This window comes from Sycon ciliatum, chromosome 3 (assembly GCF_964019385.1).
Source record: "Sycon ciliatum chromosome 3, ocSycCili1.1, whole genome shotgun sequence".
NCBI classification, from domain to species: domain Eukaryota; kingdom Metazoa; phylum Porifera; class Calcarea; order Leucosolenida; family Sycettidae; genus Sycon; species Sycon ciliatum.
The window spans coordinates 35,718,909-35,739,302 of NC_088645.1; the positions used below are offsets into that span (position 1 = coordinate 35,718,909).

Below are 20,394 nucleotides of genomic sequence, written 5' to 3' on the forward strand. Positions count from 1 at the left end.
AAACATGCACCAGAAAATGCAAGCAGTTGAAAAATCGAAATGTCAATGATTGTCATAACTCCCACAACAGTTTGACTGATTTTGTATGTGTGGGGAAGAATACTGATTGTACCTGTGGCAGTTTTGCTCATAATATCATGACAAATGACTGGTCTGTCTGGCTTGCTCCGTTCTTGTTTTGACGTTGTGTACCAACTGGAGAGCAGTACGAAGGATCTAATCAACGCCACCGCTCATAACAGGGCCTGATTGGATTTGCTCGGGCCATTTATCACTTTGGTTGAAGCCAAAATAAACTGAGAAATTGTCAGACTTCAGCTACTTGGACTTTGGAGACTAGTCAGGTGAAATTGCAGTTTGTGGATTGGCTGCAGCAATGCAGAGTTGTCCCAGCACCGCGCCGTCTACTGGTAGTAGTAGTAGTTCTAGCACTGTGAAGCTTACGACTCCAAAGTTTAGCAGAGTGAGTCGTGCTGCGACCGCCTCACTCGGATTTCCCAGTGATCACGACAATCGACAGTCGACCGACTCCTCTGTACATGTAGGTAGCAACGAGACCGACTCGCTGGCGGATCGCACGGCGGCGCGGCTACGCTCCGACGTGCATGTATCTGCGTCGCCGGGCCGCCACCTGAAGCTGGCCACGGAGGACCTGCTGTACAGTAAGAACAACGTCTGCGTGCACAGCACGTGCGGTCCGGCCGGGCACGTACCGTCCGGGCCGAGTCCGGGCCGCAGGGGCAGCGTGCCGGCCCCGGGTCCGGGCAGGGTCGAAGCGGTTCACGTCCCGGGCTACCTGTCGCTGCGGTGCCGCGGTGCATCGATCCTGGGCGTGGGCTCGTCGCTGATCCTGCACTGGGTGCCGAATAAGTTCATCACCAACACGTCGTACGGCTACGGAGATGTGGCCGAAACGCTGACGCACACAAACAGCGGCACACACTTGGCCAACGGCTCGCCGATAATCCAGGCGGAGAACAGACAGAAAAGATCGACGAGCAACGCCTCCAACTCAAGTGGCGGCGGTGGCGAAGCGTTGCCTCGAGATGTGAGCACGTTCACTATCGATCTCGGTCTGATGCGTTCGGTTAAGATCTTTTTCAACAATGACGACCGTGCGTCTGGGCAACTTGTTGTCGCCAGTCCCAACAAGCAGTTTCGCGTTCTTCACTTTCATCACGGTGGTCTCCCGGGACTGCAGAAAGCTCTGGAGGACTGGCCGATGTGTTCGCAAGCGGCACGACGGGGTGATGTAAGCCGTGTGTGTCACTGTGTGTGTGTGTGTGTGTGTGTGTGTGTGTGTGTGTGTGTGTGTGTGTGTGTGTGTGTGTGTGTGTGTGAAAAAATGAAAAAGACCAAAAAGTAGGGATTCACTGGCCAGAAACAGCCACTTCATAGCTGTGTGGTGTAGACCAGGCTGAATAGTGGCGGTCAATTCTTCAGCCTTGCAAGCTGTTGAATGGTGCAATCCCAGCACAAGCTGCTATGGCTTCTGCTGTAGCATCGCTATCATTGCCTCCGGCGATGGGTGTGTATGTGTGTGTATGTGTGTGTCGCGGTGTGTGTGTGTGTGTCGCGGTGTGTGTGTGTGTGTGTGTCGCGGTGTGTGTGTCGCGGTGTGTGTGTGTGTGTGTGTGTGTGTGCACCCTAGCTAGAGTACTGTAATTTCACAAATTTTCGGTACTTTCGGTGCGTCTGTTTCATACCTAAAATTTCAATACACCGAACAAACACTAACACACATAACCCAATAGGGAACTGCTTCTCTGTACCGAAAATTTCTGTTCACCTAACCTAGCCTGTTGCCCTCATTCCGAAAATATTGAGCACCGAAAATTTCTGAAATTAGAGTAATTCTTGACTTCTTGTGTAAGCAATGTTAGTGAAGCCTTTATCAGATCCACTCTTATTTAGCTACCCACACTAGTAGTAGCAAGTTCACTGGGGGAAGGGCCGAATGCAGTTGGATCCTGGGACGACTGCCTTGATCCCTTTTGTGCACCCTGTCCTCGCCCACTTACGGAGGTGTGGTGAGCCCATAAGTGGGATCATTTTCAAGTCCACCCATAGTTTGGGGATTTCAGTGGGTGTCGGCCGCTGGGCAGTTCAATAGCCGATGGAGTCATCTTTCCTAAGATTGCCAGATGACATTGAGCAAGTACAAGTATGTGTGTGTGTACGTGTGCGGGCATGTGCATGCGTGTGCGCATGTGCACCCACGGGGCTGGGTGACTTTTTTTGCGTTCCCGTGTCTGGGTTTATGTTGTTGTTGTTGCTGCTGTTGCTGCCGCCGTCATAGTTTTTATATCTTTTTCTGACATGACAGGCATCAGAAGCACCGCGCAGCATCACGTTCAACATCTGCCGCACTCACCTGAGCGAGGAGAATGCTCACCCGGAAGAAGGCATGTACTGTTCACTGACGCCCGACGCCTGGTTTGGATTCATGGATAGTGACGGGCGGCTGGCTAATGAACAGCTTATACGCAAGGTAGAGTTCTTTGTATTTGTGAAATCTCTAATAGTTTTCAGTGCAGTTTCAACTCGTGCATTGCTGCACGTACTCCGGGGTGGACTGTGTCAAGTTTGTATTGTGGTACTGGGACGATTGAAACTTGAAGAATGTGTTTTGGCATTGTTGGTACTATATGGCTGCCTTGAAACTTTTTGTTTTTTCAAATCAGGATCCTGGATGCACCTCTCTCTCTCTCTCTCTCTCTCTCTCTCTCTCTCTCTCTCTCTCTCTCTCTCTCTCTCTCTCTCTCTCTCTCTCTCTCTCTCCCTCTCTCCATGTCTGTGTTGCTGTTCAGATAATCTTTTTCGGAGGTATCACGCCTGAAGCTCGTCCACTGGTTTGGCCCTTCCTGCTGAACTACTACCCGTTCAACTCTACTCACGAGGAGCGCGCAGCGATACGTGAAGACTATCGCACGCTCTACGCAGCAATGAAGAAGAAAAGGTCAGTGTGCAGAGGAGGTCATAGGCGTCGTGTGCTATTCCCTGCCTGCAAGCACGGTCTGTTTGATGCTCCTGCGGAACTGTATGCGCTAGTCTACCCTTCTCGGTTTCATTGGCAGATCTCTCTTTCTATTTTACTCACTCGCTTGCTCTTTCTCACTCTCTCTCTATCTATCTATCTATCTATCTCTGTCTCTCTATCTATCTCTATCTCTCTCTCTCTCTCTCTCTCTCTCTCTCTCTCTCTCTGTCTTAATTCTACCATGGCCTTTGCACAGGGAAGCAATGGACTCGGCTGAGCGGCAGGAGTTCTGGCAGAAAGTGCAGTGTACCGTCGAGAAGGACGTGGTGAGAACGGATCGCTTGCAGCCGTTCTTCGCCGGCGACAACAATCCGCATACCGCTACGCTTCAGTAAGTGTTTGGCCTGATCAAGATTACTGATTAGGCAGGGGGCAATGTTGTCTTCCTTTCTAGCATTTCTTAGGTACAAAGGGGGTGGTGGGGGTCAGCCTTGTAGCCTAGAGCGTTCAGACCACCACCATGCCTGATTGTACCAACCTTTGTGTGTGAAGTAACATGCCCACTTCCATTTCACTCTGCTCTCCAGGGAGATTCTCCTGTGCTACGCGGTCAAGGAGCCGGAGATCGGCTACACGCAGGGCATGTCAGATCTGCTGGCACCGCTGCTCGCGGCCGTGCAGGACGAGGTGGACGCGTTTGGCTGCTTCGTCGGCATGATGCAGTTCAGCGTGCTGATGACCGCTGGACACAGCTCCATGCACAGACAACTGGTGAGTCAGTGTCCTTGCTGTATATAGTAGTGCTATCAACTACTCTTTTAAAAAGTACAAATCAGCTTAAACATGGCAGCCGGTTCTGTTGGCACAGGCAACTGGTGAGGCTTTGCTGGGTCTGCTATCAACTACTCTAAAAGTAAAAGTCAGATGAAACATAGTTCTTTTTTTTACTTTAAAAAGTTTAACAAACAAGGCTGGTCGAGGCAGCTCGATGCACAAGTGTGCAGAGCAGTATACGCATACAACGGAGGCGAAACGCTGTGTAGCTATAACTTCAGGTTTCACGCACTTCAGCGATCATCAGACAGCAGCGGTTTTTTTTTAATCTAAAATTTGTTGTACGCTACATCACTAGTACCCTAAATTCTCGAACTCCCTGTCCTAATGCACTCATTGAATCATGCGCATTGTCCGTTCTTTTGTTCCAATTCTCTCGTTTCTCTCTCCTGCGCAACAGGATCTGATGCGTGAGCTGATGGTGGTGCAGCTGCCGACGTTCTACTCGTTTCTGACGCGCAACGGCGGCGGCGGCGACCTGCTGTTCTGCCACCGCTGGCTGCTGCTCAACTTCAAGCGCGAGTTTGCGCACGCCGAGGCGCTGCGCGTGTGGGAGGCGTGCTGGGCCAGCCACCCACACTTCCCGTTCACCGCCTTCCTGTGCCTGGCCGTGGTGGCGGTGTACGGCGGCGAGGTGCTGGAGCGCCGGCTGCCCGTCGACGAGATGCTCCTGCACTTCTCGCGCCTCTCACACCAGATGTCCGTGGAGGTGGTGCTGCACCAGGCGCGCGCCCTCGTCCACCAGCTGGCCACGCTGCCCGCCATCCCGTGCCGCATCGTGGCCCTGCTGCCGCAGCTGCAGCAGCGGGCTGACGGTGGCAGCGGCAATGGCAGTAGCAGTGCTAGTAGTGGGTCGTTTGAGCTGACGGGTGTGCGCAAGACTTGGCGCTTTTCCTGCGAGGAGTGTCGCGGCAACGGGCCCTGCCATCGACGCTACTACGCATGATACATGCTCTAAGTGCGGCCATGTAAGGTGCTGCCAGCTACTGGGATACAAACTGCCGCATTGGGCCCTGTCACTGAGATAGTCATGCAGTGCACCACGTACATGTACGGTGTCCGATGGCATTGTCACTCCTGCCATCGACGCGCTACTACGCCTGATGCGCTCTCAGCTCAGCCATGTATGGTATAAGCAGGCTACTGGGATACGAACTGCCTCATCAAGCCCTGGCATTGACGCGGTCGTGTACCATGTACTATGCCCGGCAGTCCCTGCTGCCATCGACGCTACTGCACGTGATGCGCTCTCAGCTCGGCCATGTAAGGTATTGGTAGCTACTGGGATACAAAGTGCCACATCGGGGCCCAGCCAATGACGTGGCCGTGCACCATGTACTATGCCCGATAGCGAGAGTACCTGGGGTTCTGCACTATGCCCAATAGCATGGCCACTCCTGCCATCGACGATACTATGCGTGATGCGCTCTGGACGCGGCCATGTAAGGTATCAGCAGGCTACTGGGATGCAAACTGCCACATCGGGCCCTGCCAATGACACAGTCATGCGGCACGATTGTACTATGCCCGATAGCATTGTCGCTCTGTGTATGTTTGTATGCTTGTGTGATGGTTTCATCATCATAATAATAATAATATCTTTATTAGGATGACCCAGGTCACTTGCCAGTCCTTTTCGTTTTGTTCTTGTTTTCCGGCGCTTTCCGCTTCTATCTTCACGTTTTATCATTACAGCCATGGACATTGCACCTGGTTTAGTTTTTTATTTCTATTATTTCTTCCATAGTCTGCTCTTACTCCAGCATTTCTCTATTTATTCCAATGTCGTCCACCCCCTGGCCTTGATTTCTTGGATTTTCTTTGTTCTCGCCCCGGCTTTCAGCAACTGGCGCAGGGCTGTCTCTCTCTCCTCCCCCCCCCCCCCCTTGTTTCTCGTTTCCAATCAAGACGTTCTGTTCTTTGCTGCTGCCGCCGTCTGCTTAGCATTCTGCTCACACTTAGGTTCTTCTCCGATTCAATCCGATCTTGCGTTTCAGTAAGTTATTGTTGTTGTGGACCGAGACCCGGTTTTGCCACTCGTTATTGAGTCAGTCCTTCGTTGAATCCTCGCCCAGTACATGCAGTATGAGCTCGTGTATTTATCTTTCTCCAGCTGTGTGCTGATTTTTTTTGCTCCGGTATTCTTTCTTTACTACTCATGCCCCGGGCCCCGCTGTTCCTTATTTCGCCACTGCTGTTCACCGCTCATCTTACGTGTTACAGCACCACTCTTGGGGCCTACGCCAAACATTTGCAGAACGTAACTTGTAGCTTCTTGGTCCTTTTTTCTCTTTTCGTGCTCACTTTTAATCCAAGGCAGTCCAGCGCTTCTGTTGCAGGTCACGGGGCTTATATTGCATTCAACTTCAGCCTCCAGATTTTACCTTTGTCATGACCGTATCTGTCCACTGACTCAGAGTATTTTATGTTTGAGTACTGCTTACCCTTTTTTTTTAACCTCCGACTTTATCTTATCAAGATTGTCTACAGTACAACATCACTTTATTTTACTTTCATGTACGGTAATCTAAAAGACTTCGGGGTGCCTGACACCCTGTATGTAATCACGAAAGGCAAGAACCCCCCCTTGCTGATGAAAATACCTTTCATAAGGAATGCTACCTTTCATAACTATTACAATATTATTAGTTTGTGTCAGCCCAGTATGTTGCATAATTATACAGTTGACTCCACTTGTATCGAACTCGCATATACATTTGAAGTAGCATATATTATTAATTATGTTTGTGTCAGCCCGGCCAGCATGCTGCATATACAGTTGACTCCACTTATAACGAACTCGCATATAGCGAATTTCATGATAATTATTATAGCGAACCATTGTCCGTGTCCCTGTTTGAACCCACACAAAATTGACCTTTTATAACGAACAGCTTTCTGTTATAACGAACCAAATCTTGTAGGCAGGTGTACACCAAGTACACGCATATACTGTCATGGGCCACATATCAGTAAATCCGACTCAGGGCTTGCTGCTGGTATAGTGCAAGAGCATTTCTGATATGACGAACTTCGGCTATAAAGAACGAATTCCCCTGCACAATGGCGTTCGTTATTATGGATACGATCAAGAGAGTTAAAACCAAAAAAAAAAAAAAAAAAAAAAAAAAAATAAGGTTTATGTACTCTTGCATGGTACGATCAAGAGTACATGAAAACGGTTTCTTGGTACGATGCAGGATACACTCCGTGTGTGTGTGGGGGGGGGGGGGGGGGGGGGTACGAGCAGTCAAGCTCACCTTACTGTCTGTTTTTCTGCCTGCCCTCCCCCCCCCCTCTGTCTCTCTCTCAATGACAATACTGACAGTCTGTTAGACACTTCACGGCCGGCTGTGCACGTGAACACCAAAAAATATTCTCAACGAAAACTAGAAGAGAACAGAAAAAAGTGAAATCAGGATTAAAAAATCGGTAACACTGACGTGAAATTCAGCATCGCAAATGAGTGGCAACAGATGAGTACCAGCATAGAGCACCAGAAAAAAGTTCCCTAGGATAAAAATTAAAAAAAAACCCACAGTATAACAGGTGACACTGTACGACTGAGCAGCATGTGTAGCGCGCGTGGGGAAAGGAAAGCAAGTCTTGGCCAAACATCAGAAGGTACTCCTTGGATATTACAGGGTCCAACAAAAGATGTTTTCTATAAATCTGAACTTACAACTCTGATAGGAACAGACGCGACGGGTGAAATTTCATGCCGTAAATCTGAATCGATAGTGGTTGAAACTTGAAACGGTAAAAATTTGAGTGGGAATTTGAAATTTTGAGGTAAAAACAATTCTGAAAATCATAAGGCATGGAGTACACCGCCGGGTGACAGATACTAGTAGCCAGCTGTGCCCGGAGAAACAAAGTAAGACCCCCGGCTAGAAACGAGCAGGTAAACCGGCAGTAAACAACACAAGGCGAAGATCGGTCTGCAGGCGGTAAACACAGCCTATTGCGGGAACACACACACACACACACACAGATACACACACACACATGCGGGCAAGAAGAGGGAACCGCCCCGCGTGACCAACAAAATCATCTAGTCCGTGTGGTTGTGCTGCTTGTCCGACAAGCTGGAAGGCGCAGCACTGAAGTCGCGGAGAGCGTCACCGCCGGTTTCCTCACCCCGCTCACTTCCGCTATTTCTAGTGCCGCCACTCGACGCCGCAGCACTAGCAAACGGCGGAAATGCCACGGGCGTACCGCTATACGTGTTGTAACCGATCCACAAGACAGCAATGGGCACAGTCAGACCGCCGGCAAGTGCCAGCACAATACCCATCACGATGAGGAAGATCACAAACGCTATGCCGATAACGACTAGCTCGACGGCTAGCGCCATTATGAGGAGCGTGCACGCCGAGAAGAGCACGAACGAGAGAAACGTGGCGCTCGGTAGCGCGCCGCACACCACCGTTGCCAGGGCGAAGCTGGCGGCGAGCGGGTAGCGGCGGGCAAATCGCTCCAGGCGCTCTCGCGGCACGTAGCGCTGCGCGGCGTCCTGAGCTCGCTGCGACGTCTGCTGCAGGTAGCCGCGCGTGCAGCTGACGGCCTGGGCAAGGTAAGCCGTTGCCATGGTGTTGACGACGGTGTGGCGTGTGACGGTGTGCCGATACGGTACTGAGTCGATGCCAACAGCACTGGGAGTGAAGAGTCGGACGTAGAACGTCAGAACGTGCGACTGCATCGACAGACATGGACAGACAAGCGAAATAGCAAGGCTCAGAACTACAATGCGGGAAAGCAGAGTCGGAAGTAGAACGTGTGAGTGCATCGGCATAGACAGATAAGCACAATAGCAAGGCTCACAACTACAATAATTGCACCAGGTGAACTCCTTGCCTGCCTCAATACCCACACCCTGACTCCCTTTTTCTACTCGTGCACCACCCACTTTCAAAAAAAAAAACGTCACTGGTGAAACACCGCGTTATGATCTCCCGAATTCTCATGGCTTTGTCTCCTTGTATTTTCTGTTTCTTTATTGTCCTGAATGGCACAAGCGAAGTTTGCAAATCCGCTTACATTGCGAAGGTGCTAATAATACCGTAAAGTACCGCCAGGGTGCCCCGTCTCGCGAGAGCGCCCCACCTTGGTGTTGCAGCCAGGGAATTGAAAACCGTGTGGCAGAGTGCAACGAAGTGTGTACGGTCTGGTCACACTTGGCAGATTTTAGTGTGGAGCTCGTGTCCGCTAGAAGGCAAATTGAGTACATGTGCGTATTGACTGCATAACGTGTAATACTACAAACGTAGTATGTGTACACGGTTTGTGTCGTATGACCTACCGGCAGGAGGCCACCTCCACAATACGACCATGAAAGGACGAGATGGTGGGGCGCTCTGGCAGTGCTTTGCAGTAATAATAAATAGGTGAACTTCAATCCAGGCCCCGCCGAAACCGGTCCGGCTGGTCAGGTCATTGCAGGACCAACTGCTTGGCTGCTTGTGCGGAGGAGGGCATGTGTACCCGTCATATCATACGCAATGTATGACTGGCTATGCTATGGCCGGACTGGTCAAAAAACTGCTTCCGGCGGTCCTGCCATCTCAAATCGTGTGCAACCTGCCCGAGTGCTGCCATGTGTTCATGAGCGTGAATAGAGTGAATAGAGTTGTACTGGCAGACATGCAGGTGTGTGTTTTGGATACATGTAGTGGACAAAAGCTATAAGCACAATTCAATGCTCTAGTCTAGTGCTTCTCTTCGAACAGTGACAAGCATGAACCCACACAGAGAAGTAGCAACGATGCAGGAACCAACACAAGTAGTTCCTAGTACAGTACTCTTTAGCCTGGGCAATTGTGTATGGCTCTCATTCAGGATCCAGCTGTTGAACGAGTGACTTCTGCAGACTAAAACTCTACGATCACGTAGTTCCTAATACAAGCCCCTCGGGCTGCAGTAGGAAAACATTTTAAAATTTCTGCCTGTCTATGTCTAATAATTATGCTGTTTTGGACCCCGCAGCTGTGCCTTGTAGCTTATAACGTAGTTCTCCTATCACACACTGGTGTACTCACCTAGACCAATGTCGCCCTCTGTCGCAGACGTCTTCTCCCGGAGGGTACTCCTTGCTGAACTCACTTTCCACAACAGCTCTAGACAACTCAATCACAAAGGGATTCGAGCGTACACTCTTGTCTACCTTCAAAGATCAAAGCAAGGATGCTACGGACACGTCGGACCTCCGTCCATAAATGTGACTCAAGACACGTGTAAGATCCTTCGTATCCTCCACCAGCAACCAAAGAAACCATTATCTAGAACTAGAAGTGATTGATGGTGACAGTCGAGTCGGAGGGGTTCCGATTCCGAAGCTGCACTGTCGTGTCAAAGCAACAATTACATGAAGAACATACATGTGCAGGGGTCAAACAGGTTTTCATGCTTGGCGCTTGGGAAAAAGGCTTGATTTTTTGAATGGGCAAAGACTCATGACATGAGTCATAATCTTGCTGACGTGACTTCGTGAGGTCACCAACGCGTCATTTTAGTATACATGTACTAGTAATAAGTAGTAAATAGCTGATATAAAAGTGATAACAGATTTGCACGTTGGCTGCCAACAAAAATTAATTTTATTACATGTACCTGCACACATACACAAGGTCGTTGTTTTTTGTTTTCAAGACTCTGAACCCCGAGTATGCAGAAGTATTTGTAGGAAAAGTTCCTCTTGATACAGTCTAGTATCTTGCTCTGGTACCGCCATGATTTATTCCAGAGTCCCATCATATCTGTCAGTTTATGCACACTGCCCTGCATGCATACCGCGCTGCGTACTGTAAAACCGGAAAGTTCCACGTTTTCTTTTGTAAATTTTGGCATGGTAACGCGCAGAAAGTTTAACGATGGCTACCTGACCACCCATCTACACAGTATGCGCATCTTTACACAGACCATCTCAAACCGGGTTCGCGATAACGCTTCTTCAGATAACGAAAAATTGGTTGTTAAAACGTTCTAAAATTTTGTGACTCGTTTAGACTTTCCGGTTTTACAGTATTCAATAACATCCATAATTACCGGTCCACTACAGTCATACATGTACAGGACACAGTGCAGGTAACAGGTGCTGAGTCGTACCAAGAGCCATGCCAGTACGTGTACTTGCACACGCCAATCACGAGTTGCAGCCCTCGACAGCGAGACACGCACACATATTCTCCACTCGCCGCGGAGCCAGCAATATCCAACAACACTCGAACCCACAATGCAGTCAGCTTTCAAACTTCATTGTTGAGCAATGAAGTCGGTAATCATGATTTCGAAACGAAGAGTTAAAAGCAACTTTTTTTAATCAGCATGTTGATGAGACAGTCCAGGCAAGGGGGAAACAGAACTAAATGACATCAACAAAAAAGAACTACACATGTAACAAGATGCACTGGCGTGTTGGTTACAAACAAGTGCCTTGACGTGGAAATAACAACTAGCATGAGCAGCGGTCTGTACAGCATCAGAATTTAAGTTACAGACAGAGGTGCTCCGGCAACAGCACAGCATAAATTACGGCTGCTGAAGCACAACCCCAAAGTGACTGTGCTAGGATTGGACCTACACTGGTCGGCAAAAAGGACACGCGCTCACGCACACGCACACACACACACTACTTCAGTAGCCAGCTAACGGTAGCACACAAAGCAAGCAGAGCACTAGCGGGACAAGCTGACACGTCTTTTTCGGGACAAAAAAAAACAAAATAACGACTTCCGTGCCAGCACGCAAGTTGACCGAAACTAGATGGCCTGTTCAAGTTTCCTGTAGAAGAAGATGCACACACGTACACACACACAGACACAAACATACAGTCAGACCTCGCACAACCGCACACATCTGTATTCCACAAAATATCCGGATAGGCGAGGGAACCGGATAATCGAACACACATACTGTATGTATGCATGGCAAATGCTGTAGATCGGTATCCAGCGATTTTCTTCCGGATGCCGATGGATCCGGATAAAAGAGGACCGGATAAGCAAGGTCTGACTGTAGTGCTAAGTACATCGCACAAGGAGATGCAGCCTGTGAACGTGCAGCAGGGTTCTAGCCAAGGGGGGGGGGGGGGGGGGGGGGTAGGGGGCGCAGCGCCCTTCTACTCCGATTGATCACCCCCCCCCCCCCCCCCCACCACCACACTCTAAATTTGTCGATTTCTGCGTAGTTTCATATCATTCAACGAACATGCAGTCGATAGGTACTACTAGAGGGTTCAAAAAGGCACATTTGTCTGGGGTGAAGTCGGGGGTTCGCCCCGTACGTTGCATTTATTATTATTATGAAAATGACCCAAAGCCAATATGCCTATCGAGGGGTTCATTTTTGATTGATGATCATTTGATTGAAAGATAATACTATTTGGCATGGCAAGACAATTTTGGAAAATGGAGAATGGGTTACGGGGTAACCCCCCCCCCCCCCCCCCTCCGCCCTACTATTTTGACCTGGCTGGAACCCTGTACAGCGAAGCTTGGATATAACGACACACCAGCAGGCAAAACAAATTCCCGAGGTAATTCAGTACGTACAGCTGATCAACGGGCAACATATTTCTGTTGTTACAACCAAGCTTCAGTGTACAATGAAGAAAGTGTCTGCTCCAAACGTCGGAGCTCGCGCTTCCTGCCGACTGACTTGACACTTGACTTATTTAGATGTTCAGTGTACAATGTTAGGAAATATGAGTTACCAGTACGTACAGTGGGGGAAAAGGCAGGGGGGGGGGGGGGGGGTTAAGACTACGAAACAGCCTGTACCACCGAAACTGTGAACTGCACTAACTTGAGTGCACAGTATGTAAGGGCTACATCGTTGCCACAGCAAATACTGTACAGTCGTGTATAAAAGCAGCGGCTTATATGACTGTTTTAGAGAAATTTCGCAGGCTTCTATATACAAGATAGGCTTATGTGTGAATCGTAGCACCGGCATTCTGGCTCGTTGAATACCGGTATCACCAATATCACCGGCACCACAGCCATTTCAGCACAACCGGGTTTGTTTACACATCTTTTTCTACATATTTCTTCTGTTGATATCTGATTTACTTTGAAGTACGTCACGAGTTCACAAGCACAGGCGGCTTATACATGCGACAGTCGCTGTAGTGCAGCCTTTAGGATCTACTGATCGAGGACTGGGAGTGAGGGTAGTGTGACATTTTGAAGGTGAGGCTACTATACAAAGGCGGCTTGTGTGTGATTTGATGTTTCCAAAAGTGCGGCTTAATAATAGTTGAGGGCGGCTTGTATTCAAGTGCGGCCTTTAGACAAGACTTTACAGTACGCAAAAGAACAAACTGCGGTCAAACATCTTGATCACGTGAACAGAGACACACAGATTCTAAGCTTCGGTTTTACGAACTATCCACAGATTTTTAAAACAGGGGCTGATCCCAATGCATTCAGGGAACTGACGCGCCCCTGCGGAATATATGCTCACCAGGGAGTGGATGGACATGAATGAGATCATAATACTCGAAACGTTGTACGCGTCGACATCGACTTGGAAGTTCTACGTGATCCGAGGTATATGCAACTCATGATTGCGATCGTGGCCTTGACTCCCTGACCTTACAAAGCAGCCCAGGCAATGCCGCAGCCATCTTGTATAAATTGGCCCTGCCCCAACGGCAACTGGAATGTGCAGCCCGGGGTTAAAACCCACATTATTTGGCTTTACAGTCGCCAGTGTTATCTCCCTGTACGCTACGATTTCCTGGTGAACAAGAATCTGTATCTGGATCTCTCTTTTACTTGGGTATCAATAATACTCAATTTTTTTATATAATTTCATGCAGAAGACCGAAGTTGGGAAATTCAAACGTTCTCACCTGAAATTAGTCATCATCGTCATCGTCTGGAACGAAGATATTGAGGTCTTCAAGCATGATTGCTCCCTGCTTGGAGATGTAGCCGCCTAGCAAGACACTGGGTGTAACTACAGCGGTGACGAACAGCAGTCCCACAGCACTGTAAGGCTTCTCAGGAGCTGACGGCACGCTGTTGAATCGGCGTGCACCGCTCTGGCCTAACCTTTGCAGCTGCAGGGCTGATCTCGCCGCCACCAGCGGCACTGCTCGACGCAGCAATGGCAGCATGGCTACGAAAGAAGAGCTCAAAATGCAGACTGCAAATGTTCGAACTCTTCTTTTCGTTGATCAAGCATGCAAGCTCGGACGACCCAAGCAAAACAGACAACGCCGAGCCCACCTTCAAAAATCCTTACCGTACCATCGTTCAAATCCTCAGTAAACTCCACAAACCGTACAGTCCTCCGCAAAATGTAGCGCAAAATGACAAAGTCTCAGTGTATTCCGCAAAAAGCAGCCCTCAAATCCGATAAGTTGTGGATTTGCGCAAGATCGGTTGCGGCAACCAGCCGATCTTTCCTTGACTCGTTCCGAGGCTGGTGAGCACGTTCCACCTGATGTCAGATCTTGAGTTGAGTGCAAGATCTGTTTCAGAGTTTGTTTCTCTCTGGTTTCTCTGACTCGGTCACAAACAGTGCTGCCTCTGCTTTCGAAGAAAACTGTTTCATCTTTGCAGGACTGACGTCCTGTTTTCTTGCTGGCCTATGGGCTTGTAATGTAGTCAGGGACAGGGGATGACCTAACAGAATGGCACAGGGAGTTCTAGCCTTCGTTCGAGGCATTGACCTGACTCGAAATGAGTTTCAGGTAAACTAGTGGCACATTTGCGATGGCTAGATAACAAATAGTGGATACTCACGACCTTGTTGGCTTGCTGGCCTTGCATGTGTGTTTTGGCATATGGTAGGAACGCACTGTGCCGGAGCAGTTTCAGGATTTGGGTAGTCTCAGATGGCTTCGTCTAAACCACTCGACCTTGGAGAGTCTACCTCCGCAGATTGCCAAATTGAAGAAATTGGTGAGTTGTGAATGAAATAATTGGAGAGAGCCTACTCGCGAATAAGCTAGGCACTCTATATCCAGCGCAGTAGAGCCTCAGGGACCTGAAGTTTGTGTACGCGGATGAGCTATCGCTCGCCCTGATGAGTACCGAAGTTTCCCATTTTGACTTTGAATTTGGTTCGTTTTGAACACTCTCCCACGTGCACTGATTAATGTGGTACACTAATTAGTGGAACAAAATAAGTACATGACCGTATAGGACTTCCACAAGATGTACATGCAGTCGCTTTCTTCTCGGTTGTTCATGTTCAGCCAGGGAAGCGAAGTTAGAGCTCACTGTTGTTGAATGAACTACTTGCTGACCTGCACACCTGAATGCAATGGGCACATGAATTGTATTGGTCCATGCACATGCACATGTAATACATACCAATACATACCAATGAATGACACATCTTCACTGTTCATGATGTTCTGCCAACTGCCTGTCACACGGTGGTGTTATTTCAGTTTCCGACTATTTGGGGAGCCAATGCCATTAGTGCTAGGGTTGTGCCTGGCGTTTTCACGTTCACATTATGGTCGTGTACGTTGTGGTGGTGAATAGCTCGGTGTCATGCATGCAATGCTGTCAAGTCCATGTATACAGCTTGTGTTGCGTCTCATGTGGCTCGTGTGGTATGCATCAGGCCGTACACTGGCCTGTATGTGAAGGACGGTGTGTGATGTGTGTGTGTTGGAGCTAGTGTGCGTGTACACCGTCTTTACTTATCCTCACCACTGTGCGCACGTGTGTGTGTGTGTGTGTGTGTACGCGCGCGCGCGTGCGTGTACATGTTGGGTGTCCGTGACTTTGCCGTTGTCATTCTGGCAGGAACACATACACATTGCTCACAATCAGATGAAGGAACTCACGAATGCGCTTGTGCTCTTGCCGCGACTTCGGGTAAGTATCAGTGTGCGAGTATTGACCAGTTGCACAGTAGAAATACAGTAAAACCTGTGACTAACGACCACCCCTTGGGGCCAGAGAAAGCGGTCCTTAGTGGCAGGTGGTCCTTAGTTAGAGGTTTGCACGGCACAACCATAATATGAATGTGAGACTGTCCGTGCCTGGCGAAGTGGTCTGTAGTACCAGGCTGGTCGCTGGTCACGGTGGTCTGTAGTACCAGGCTGGTCGCTAGTCACGGTGGTCTGTAGTACCAGGCTGGTCGCTAGTCACGGTGGTCTGTAGTACCAGGCTGGTCGCTAGTCACGGTGGTCTGTAGTACCAGGCTGGTCTCTAGTCACGGTGGTCTGTAGTACCAGGCTGGTCTCTAGTCACGGTGGTCTGTAGTACCAGGCTGGTCTCTAGTCACGGTGGTCTGTAGTACCAGGCTGGTCGCTAGTCACGGTGGTCTGTAGTACCAGGCTGGTCTCTAGTCACGGTGGTCTGTAGTACCAGGCTGGTCTCTAGTCACGGTGGTCTGTAGTACCAGGCTGGTCGCTAGTCACGGTGGTCTGTAGTACCAGGCTGGTCTCTAGTCACGGTGGTCTGTAGTACCAGGCTGGTCTCTAGTCACGGTGGTCTTTAGTTACAGGTTTTACTGTAGTACCAGGCTGGTCTCTAGTCACGGTGGTCTTTAGTTACAGGTTTTACTGTATAATAAAATATGGTCACATGATCTTCAGCAGCATTGCTTTCTTGTAATAGGGGTGATCCTATTCTGTTGATCAGTGCACACGTTCGCAATGTAAGGTGTGCCGTGAAAGGGGCCTTCTGAAGATGTTTGTATTCAGGTGGCACAGCAGCCGTGAGTGACCTATTCATGATGAGTACGGGGATGCCTGGCATAGCGGTCCTGTGCATGTGTTGTCGAAGCCTGCACATGCACGAGTGTGCACGCACCCGCACACCCACACACGGCATCCATTCGCTCAATGTCTCGCTGCGTCTCTCTTCTTGTGTCCTCTTTCTGTCTCGCAGACAATCAATGCACGGTATAATGAACTGACAGATGAAGGTATTCCAGAGCAGCTGTTTGCGCTGGACGAGTTGTCTACGGTGGTAAGTTACAGGTCCCTTGAAAAGTTGTCCAGTGCTGTGCTTGCAATGGGGATGCTGCTTGCTGATGTGAGCCCAGGTGTGTAGCCTGCATGGGGCACGGGGGGGGGGGGGGGGGGGGGGGGGGCATGTGCTCCCCCCCCCCCCCCCCCCCTAAACATTTCGACCTAGGTTCAGCATGCACATAATGCCCATGATGACATGCACCAGCCATCCTACACGTATGAGCTATGGTAGATGTACCGGCCGTGCACCCCCCCCCCCCCCCCCCCCGCGCAAAGAGGGACCAGCTACTCCCCTGGTGCATGTACCGGAAAGCTGTTGTTTTAGTTTGTATCTCATAAACATAGTTTCTCTTCCTGTGTTTGTCCTTGGTACAAACTATCACCCCTGTAGGACCATGTGACTTAGGGTAAGCGCTCTTTATTTCAGTTTCCGACACAGGGGATTGTGACACCCCTATTTTAGTGCCTTGTGCAGCTTTCAGTCAGTCAACGCTAGTGCAGTCATGTTACCGCTTTTGTCTCGTCCGCCTTTCATTTCTCTCTCTCTCTCTCTCTCTCTCTCTCTCTCTCTCTCTCTCTCTCTCTCTCTCTCCTCTCCATTCCCTTACCTCTACTCTTCTCCTCCTCTCACAGGACTTCAGTCACAATGCTTTGGACAATGTAAGTACATGCACTTGTAAAACCTGTGATGGTAATGTGTCTAACATGACCAGCCCTGTTTTCGAGCATTCCCCAAGTCTACGCTGTACATTCAGGGCGGACATTGGAATAAAAACATAAAATAAAATAAGACAACAACAACACATGGAGCGCAACGCCACATAGCACGGCATGGGGTTGGTAATCTGAGTATCATGGCGCCGTAACCATCTTCCAGCAACTGATAAAGTTTGTGTTCGCTGTATGAGACAAACCGAGGTGTCTTAAACTGACCAGCTTAGACAACAGTGCGGTAAACTGCCCCATGTTCACCGCATATCAATGTTCGCTATTTTCGCGAGAATAGCGTTATGCGAATATTGACCAGCGTGAAAAAATGCGCAGCAGTGGTTGCATGTGTGTGCTATAGTGCTTCACGGGCATTTGTCACCGTATACTCGCTGGTTCTGAGAAATCACGAAAATTTAGCAACACGAATATTGGCTGGTTTATAGTATACCCAATAGTCCATGACCCCAAGAGTGTGCAACTGGGGTCTGGCTGCTTGCCCACTGCGCGGCGGAATTCCGACATTACGTCATGCCGCTGAGGCACAGAGGCCAAAACTCTGCATTCTGCGGTGCTTGGAACCAGGGAGTAGTGCAAGCGCAACGAAATGTACCTCATTTTTGACGTAATGTTGGAATTCCGCTGCGCCGATCCCCATGTATAGAGTTGCACACTCTTGGGGTTAGGGTCTCTTGGTATACTCAAGAGTACATAACCCCAAGAGTGTGCAACTCCAGCTATGGGGTCTGCGACGGCAGAACTTCACATCACGTGATGAACCCGTGCACTCTACTGCATGATAGATACTGGGTTGTACGCAGCCCAGCTTTGGGTACAACTCTCTTGTGGTCACTTTGCACTGTTTGCCAGCATAACCTTTTGAACCATGTCACGTGATGTGAAGTTCTGCCGTCGCAGCACAGCATAGAGGTTGTGCAGGCAGTTGCACACTCTTGGGGGTTATGTACTCTTGGTATACTATAGTGAGCAATTGGCTGGTTTCTGACAACTGCAGTTGATTTCTCATTGCTACCGCCTAGGCGTGTACCTTGTGCATGACAACACTGTAAGATGTTTGCTGTTTGTGTCGTCTTCTCCCCGCAGATCCCGGAGAATCTGGACGACGCGCGGGGTCTGCAGGTGCTCTCGCTCAGTAATAACCAGTGAGTTTTGCGCGTTGCTATGCAGCTCTGGAGTTTCATTATTTCGGTGAATTTGTGAGGTTTTTCACTACTGTTCATGGCACTGCGAAGTCCTGTTTTTGGCGGTTGGGGTGCTGGGGTTCTAATATTATTTTTTCTAATTGTGTTTCTTTAAAAAAAATCATGATGGTATGATGTGAACGTTATTTAATTGCCTCGCACAGTATGCTGTGCCGTGGACGGTGCTACCCGCTGTATTAGACGACGGTACCCTCTCTCTCTCCCTTGGCCCTGGAAATATCCTGGTAGTGGTCTTTACCGGGACCGGGTGAATTGAGCATTGTGAAATTTGAACCGACTGCCCAACAATTTGTTTTGTTTCTATTTATTTCCTGTCCAGGATCAAAGAGTTACCCAAGGCGGTGAGTAAGGGGCGTCCGTAAATATCGAACTTTTTTCACCAAACGAATTATTTTAGTTTAGACCCAACCCCTCCCTGCCCCCCCCCCCCCCTCAGAACGTAAAAATTGTTGACATATACATGCATATACAACAAAAGTCGCAAGTGTGTCACTGCTCCTATGGCCATGTACATGTATCGAACTTTTCTGAAACGAAATTGGTCAACCCCCTCCCACCCCATAACGAAATTATTTCGTTTCGTGAAAAAAGCTCGATAATTATGGGCGACCCCTAAGGCCCGTCATGCTGATGGTGAATTTTCTGTTGTCCATGATTGTACTATCAAGAATACTTTAAAAGCCTGAGTGTGTTCAACTCCGAATACGAGTTCAGGAAAGCGGAATCTGTCCTCTAGATCATTTTGACGAGTTGTACTGGAAGCCGCAATGCACGACTGCAGTCTTGCTCTGGATCAGTACAGCGGATGATGCTGGTTTTACTATGCCATGGCTGGTGTCACGATTACACGTGATGTTGTGTGCAGTGATTGTCCGCCAACTAGAACCTGGTATTGGATTGTAGGATTATGAGATAGTTAGTGTTATTTAATCTTCTTGGCGTCTCTCTCTCTCTCTCTCTCTCTCTCTCTCTCTCTCTCTCTCTCTCTCTCTCTTCCCGGCTGGTTACACAGCTCTTTGTGGAGCTGAACGACTTGCATCACTTGGACCTGAGCAATAACAAGCTGGAGACGATTCCACCTCAGCTACGCCGATTGCACCATCTCAACACCCTGGTAAGAGACTGGCACTGAAGCATGTAGCAATATCTGTTGGTTTCGAAGTTTGTCCTTTCGTGATCACGAGTTACGAGACCTAGGTGGTACATTTGCTCTCTCTCTTTTCCAAAATGTTGAAATGGTCTTTTTTTGTACCTAGCAGTGTATTAGTGCCGAGGAGGATGATACACAACCAATAGCATAGTTCTATTTGTCCTCTCATTCCTAAATCCGATGTGTTTTCATTTCGCGTTTCACTGTCCGTTGTAGAATCTGGCTAACAATCCGCTGGCTCAATCGAAACTCCGGTAAGCATAGTGTGTTGAATGTGTTGCAGTGTACGCTCATGGCCAACACTATCCTATGCCTGTAGGCTGTTATGGAGAGAGTACGGAAATCAGTGTGTGCAACGCCGCGTATGGGTTTGGGATAGCGTCATTAATTTTTTTCATTTCCGTAGTTTCTGACGTCAAGATATTCTATAGCGTCTATGTTTGTATCTGCATCTGTTTGTCTCCAGAGCGTTGCGCCACCTCAACTCACTGACCGTGCTCAACCTCTCCGGAACCCAGGTAACCAACATGCTCTCATCGTGCTCAACCACATGTAA

General features: G+C 49.1%; 3 protein-coding genes and 1 long non-coding RNA gene across 4 annotated transcripts in view; 2 read left to right on the forward strand and 2 right to left on the reverse strand.

Moving 5' to 3' along the window:
- Positions 1–61: 61 nt before the first annotated feature.
- On the forward strand, positions 62–6,507 carry LOC135812076 (TBC1 domain family member 16-like). The gene is made up of 6 exons (XM_065325407.1): positions 62–1,252; positions 2,327–2,491; positions 2,811–2,959; positions 3,237–3,371; positions 3,568–3,751; positions 4,215–6,507. The coding sequence occupies exons 1-6, from the start codon at positions 377–379 to the stop codon at positions 4,758–4,760; spliced, it is 2,055 nt and encodes a 684-aa protein (XP_065181479.1). The 5' UTR covers positions 62–376; the 3' UTR covers positions 4,761–6,507.
- A 639-nt stretch (positions 6,508–7,146) lies between these two features.
- Positions 7,147–10,179, reverse strand: LOC135812077 (uncharacterized). The gene is made up of 2 exons (XM_065325408.1): positions 9,853–10,179; positions 7,147–8,510 (listed from the first exon to the last, which is right to left on the reverse strand). Exon 2 carries the CDS (start codon positions 8,403–8,405, stop codon positions 7,869–7,871), a length of 537 nt encoding a protein of 178 aa, XP_065181480.1. The 5' UTR covers positions 8,406–8,510; positions 9,853–10,179; the 3' UTR covers positions 7,147–7,868.
- Positions 10,180–11,051: 872 nt separating this feature from the next.
- Positions 11,052–14,269, reverse strand: LOC135812079 (uncharacterized). The gene is made up of 2 exons (XR_010552745.1): positions 13,668–14,269; positions 11,052–11,593 (listed from the first exon to the last, which is right to left on the reverse strand). It is a non-coding gene; the product is annotated as an uncharacterized LOC135812079 (long non-coding RNA).
- Positions 14,270–14,316: 47 nt separating this feature from the next.
- Positions 14,317–20,394, forward strand: part of LOC135812078 (protein flightless-1 homolog) — a 63,765-nt gene continuing 57,687 nt past the window's right edge. The window contains exons 1-10 of the mRNA XM_065325409.1: positions 14,317–14,513; positions 14,614–14,724; positions 15,583–15,654; positions 16,675–16,755; positions 17,391–17,417; positions 18,570–18,628; positions 19,008–19,029; positions 19,701–19,802; positions 20,055–20,092; positions 20,305–20,356. Of these exons, the coding sequence (XP_065181481.1) occupies positions 14,454–14,513; positions 14,614–14,724; positions 15,583–15,654; positions 16,675–16,755; positions 17,391–17,417; positions 18,570–18,628; positions 19,008–19,029; positions 19,701–19,802; positions 20,055–20,092; positions 20,305–20,356 (624 nt within the window). The 5' untranslated portion in view covers positions 14,317–14,453. The remainder of the gene's footprint in view (positions 14,514–14,613; positions 14,725–15,582; positions 15,655–16,674; positions 16,756–17,390; positions 17,418–18,569; positions 18,629–19,007; positions 19,030–19,700; positions 19,803–20,054; positions 20,093–20,304; positions 20,357–20,394) is intronic.

What these genes read in the sequence shown, in the direction of transcription:
- LOC135812076 (XM_065325407.1), top strand. Translation starts at nt 377, where the DNA reads ATGCAGAGTTGTCCCAGCACCGCGCCGTCTACTGGTAGTAGTAGTAGT. An exon ending in AAGCGGCACGACGGGGTGAT is followed by an intron (nt 1,253 to 2,326) that starts GTAAGCCGTGTG and finishes CTGACATGACAG; the next exon opens with GCATCAGAAGCACCGCGCAG. An exon ending in CCGCATACCGCTACGCTTCA is followed by an intron (nt 3,372 to 3,567) that starts GTAAGTGTTTGG and finishes TCTGCTCTCCAG; the next exon opens with GGAGATTCTCCTGTGCTACG.
- LOC135812077 (XM_065325408.1), bottom strand. Translation starts at nt 8,405, where the DNA reads ATGGCAACGGCTTACCTTGCCCAGGCCGTCAGCTGCACGCGCGGCTAC.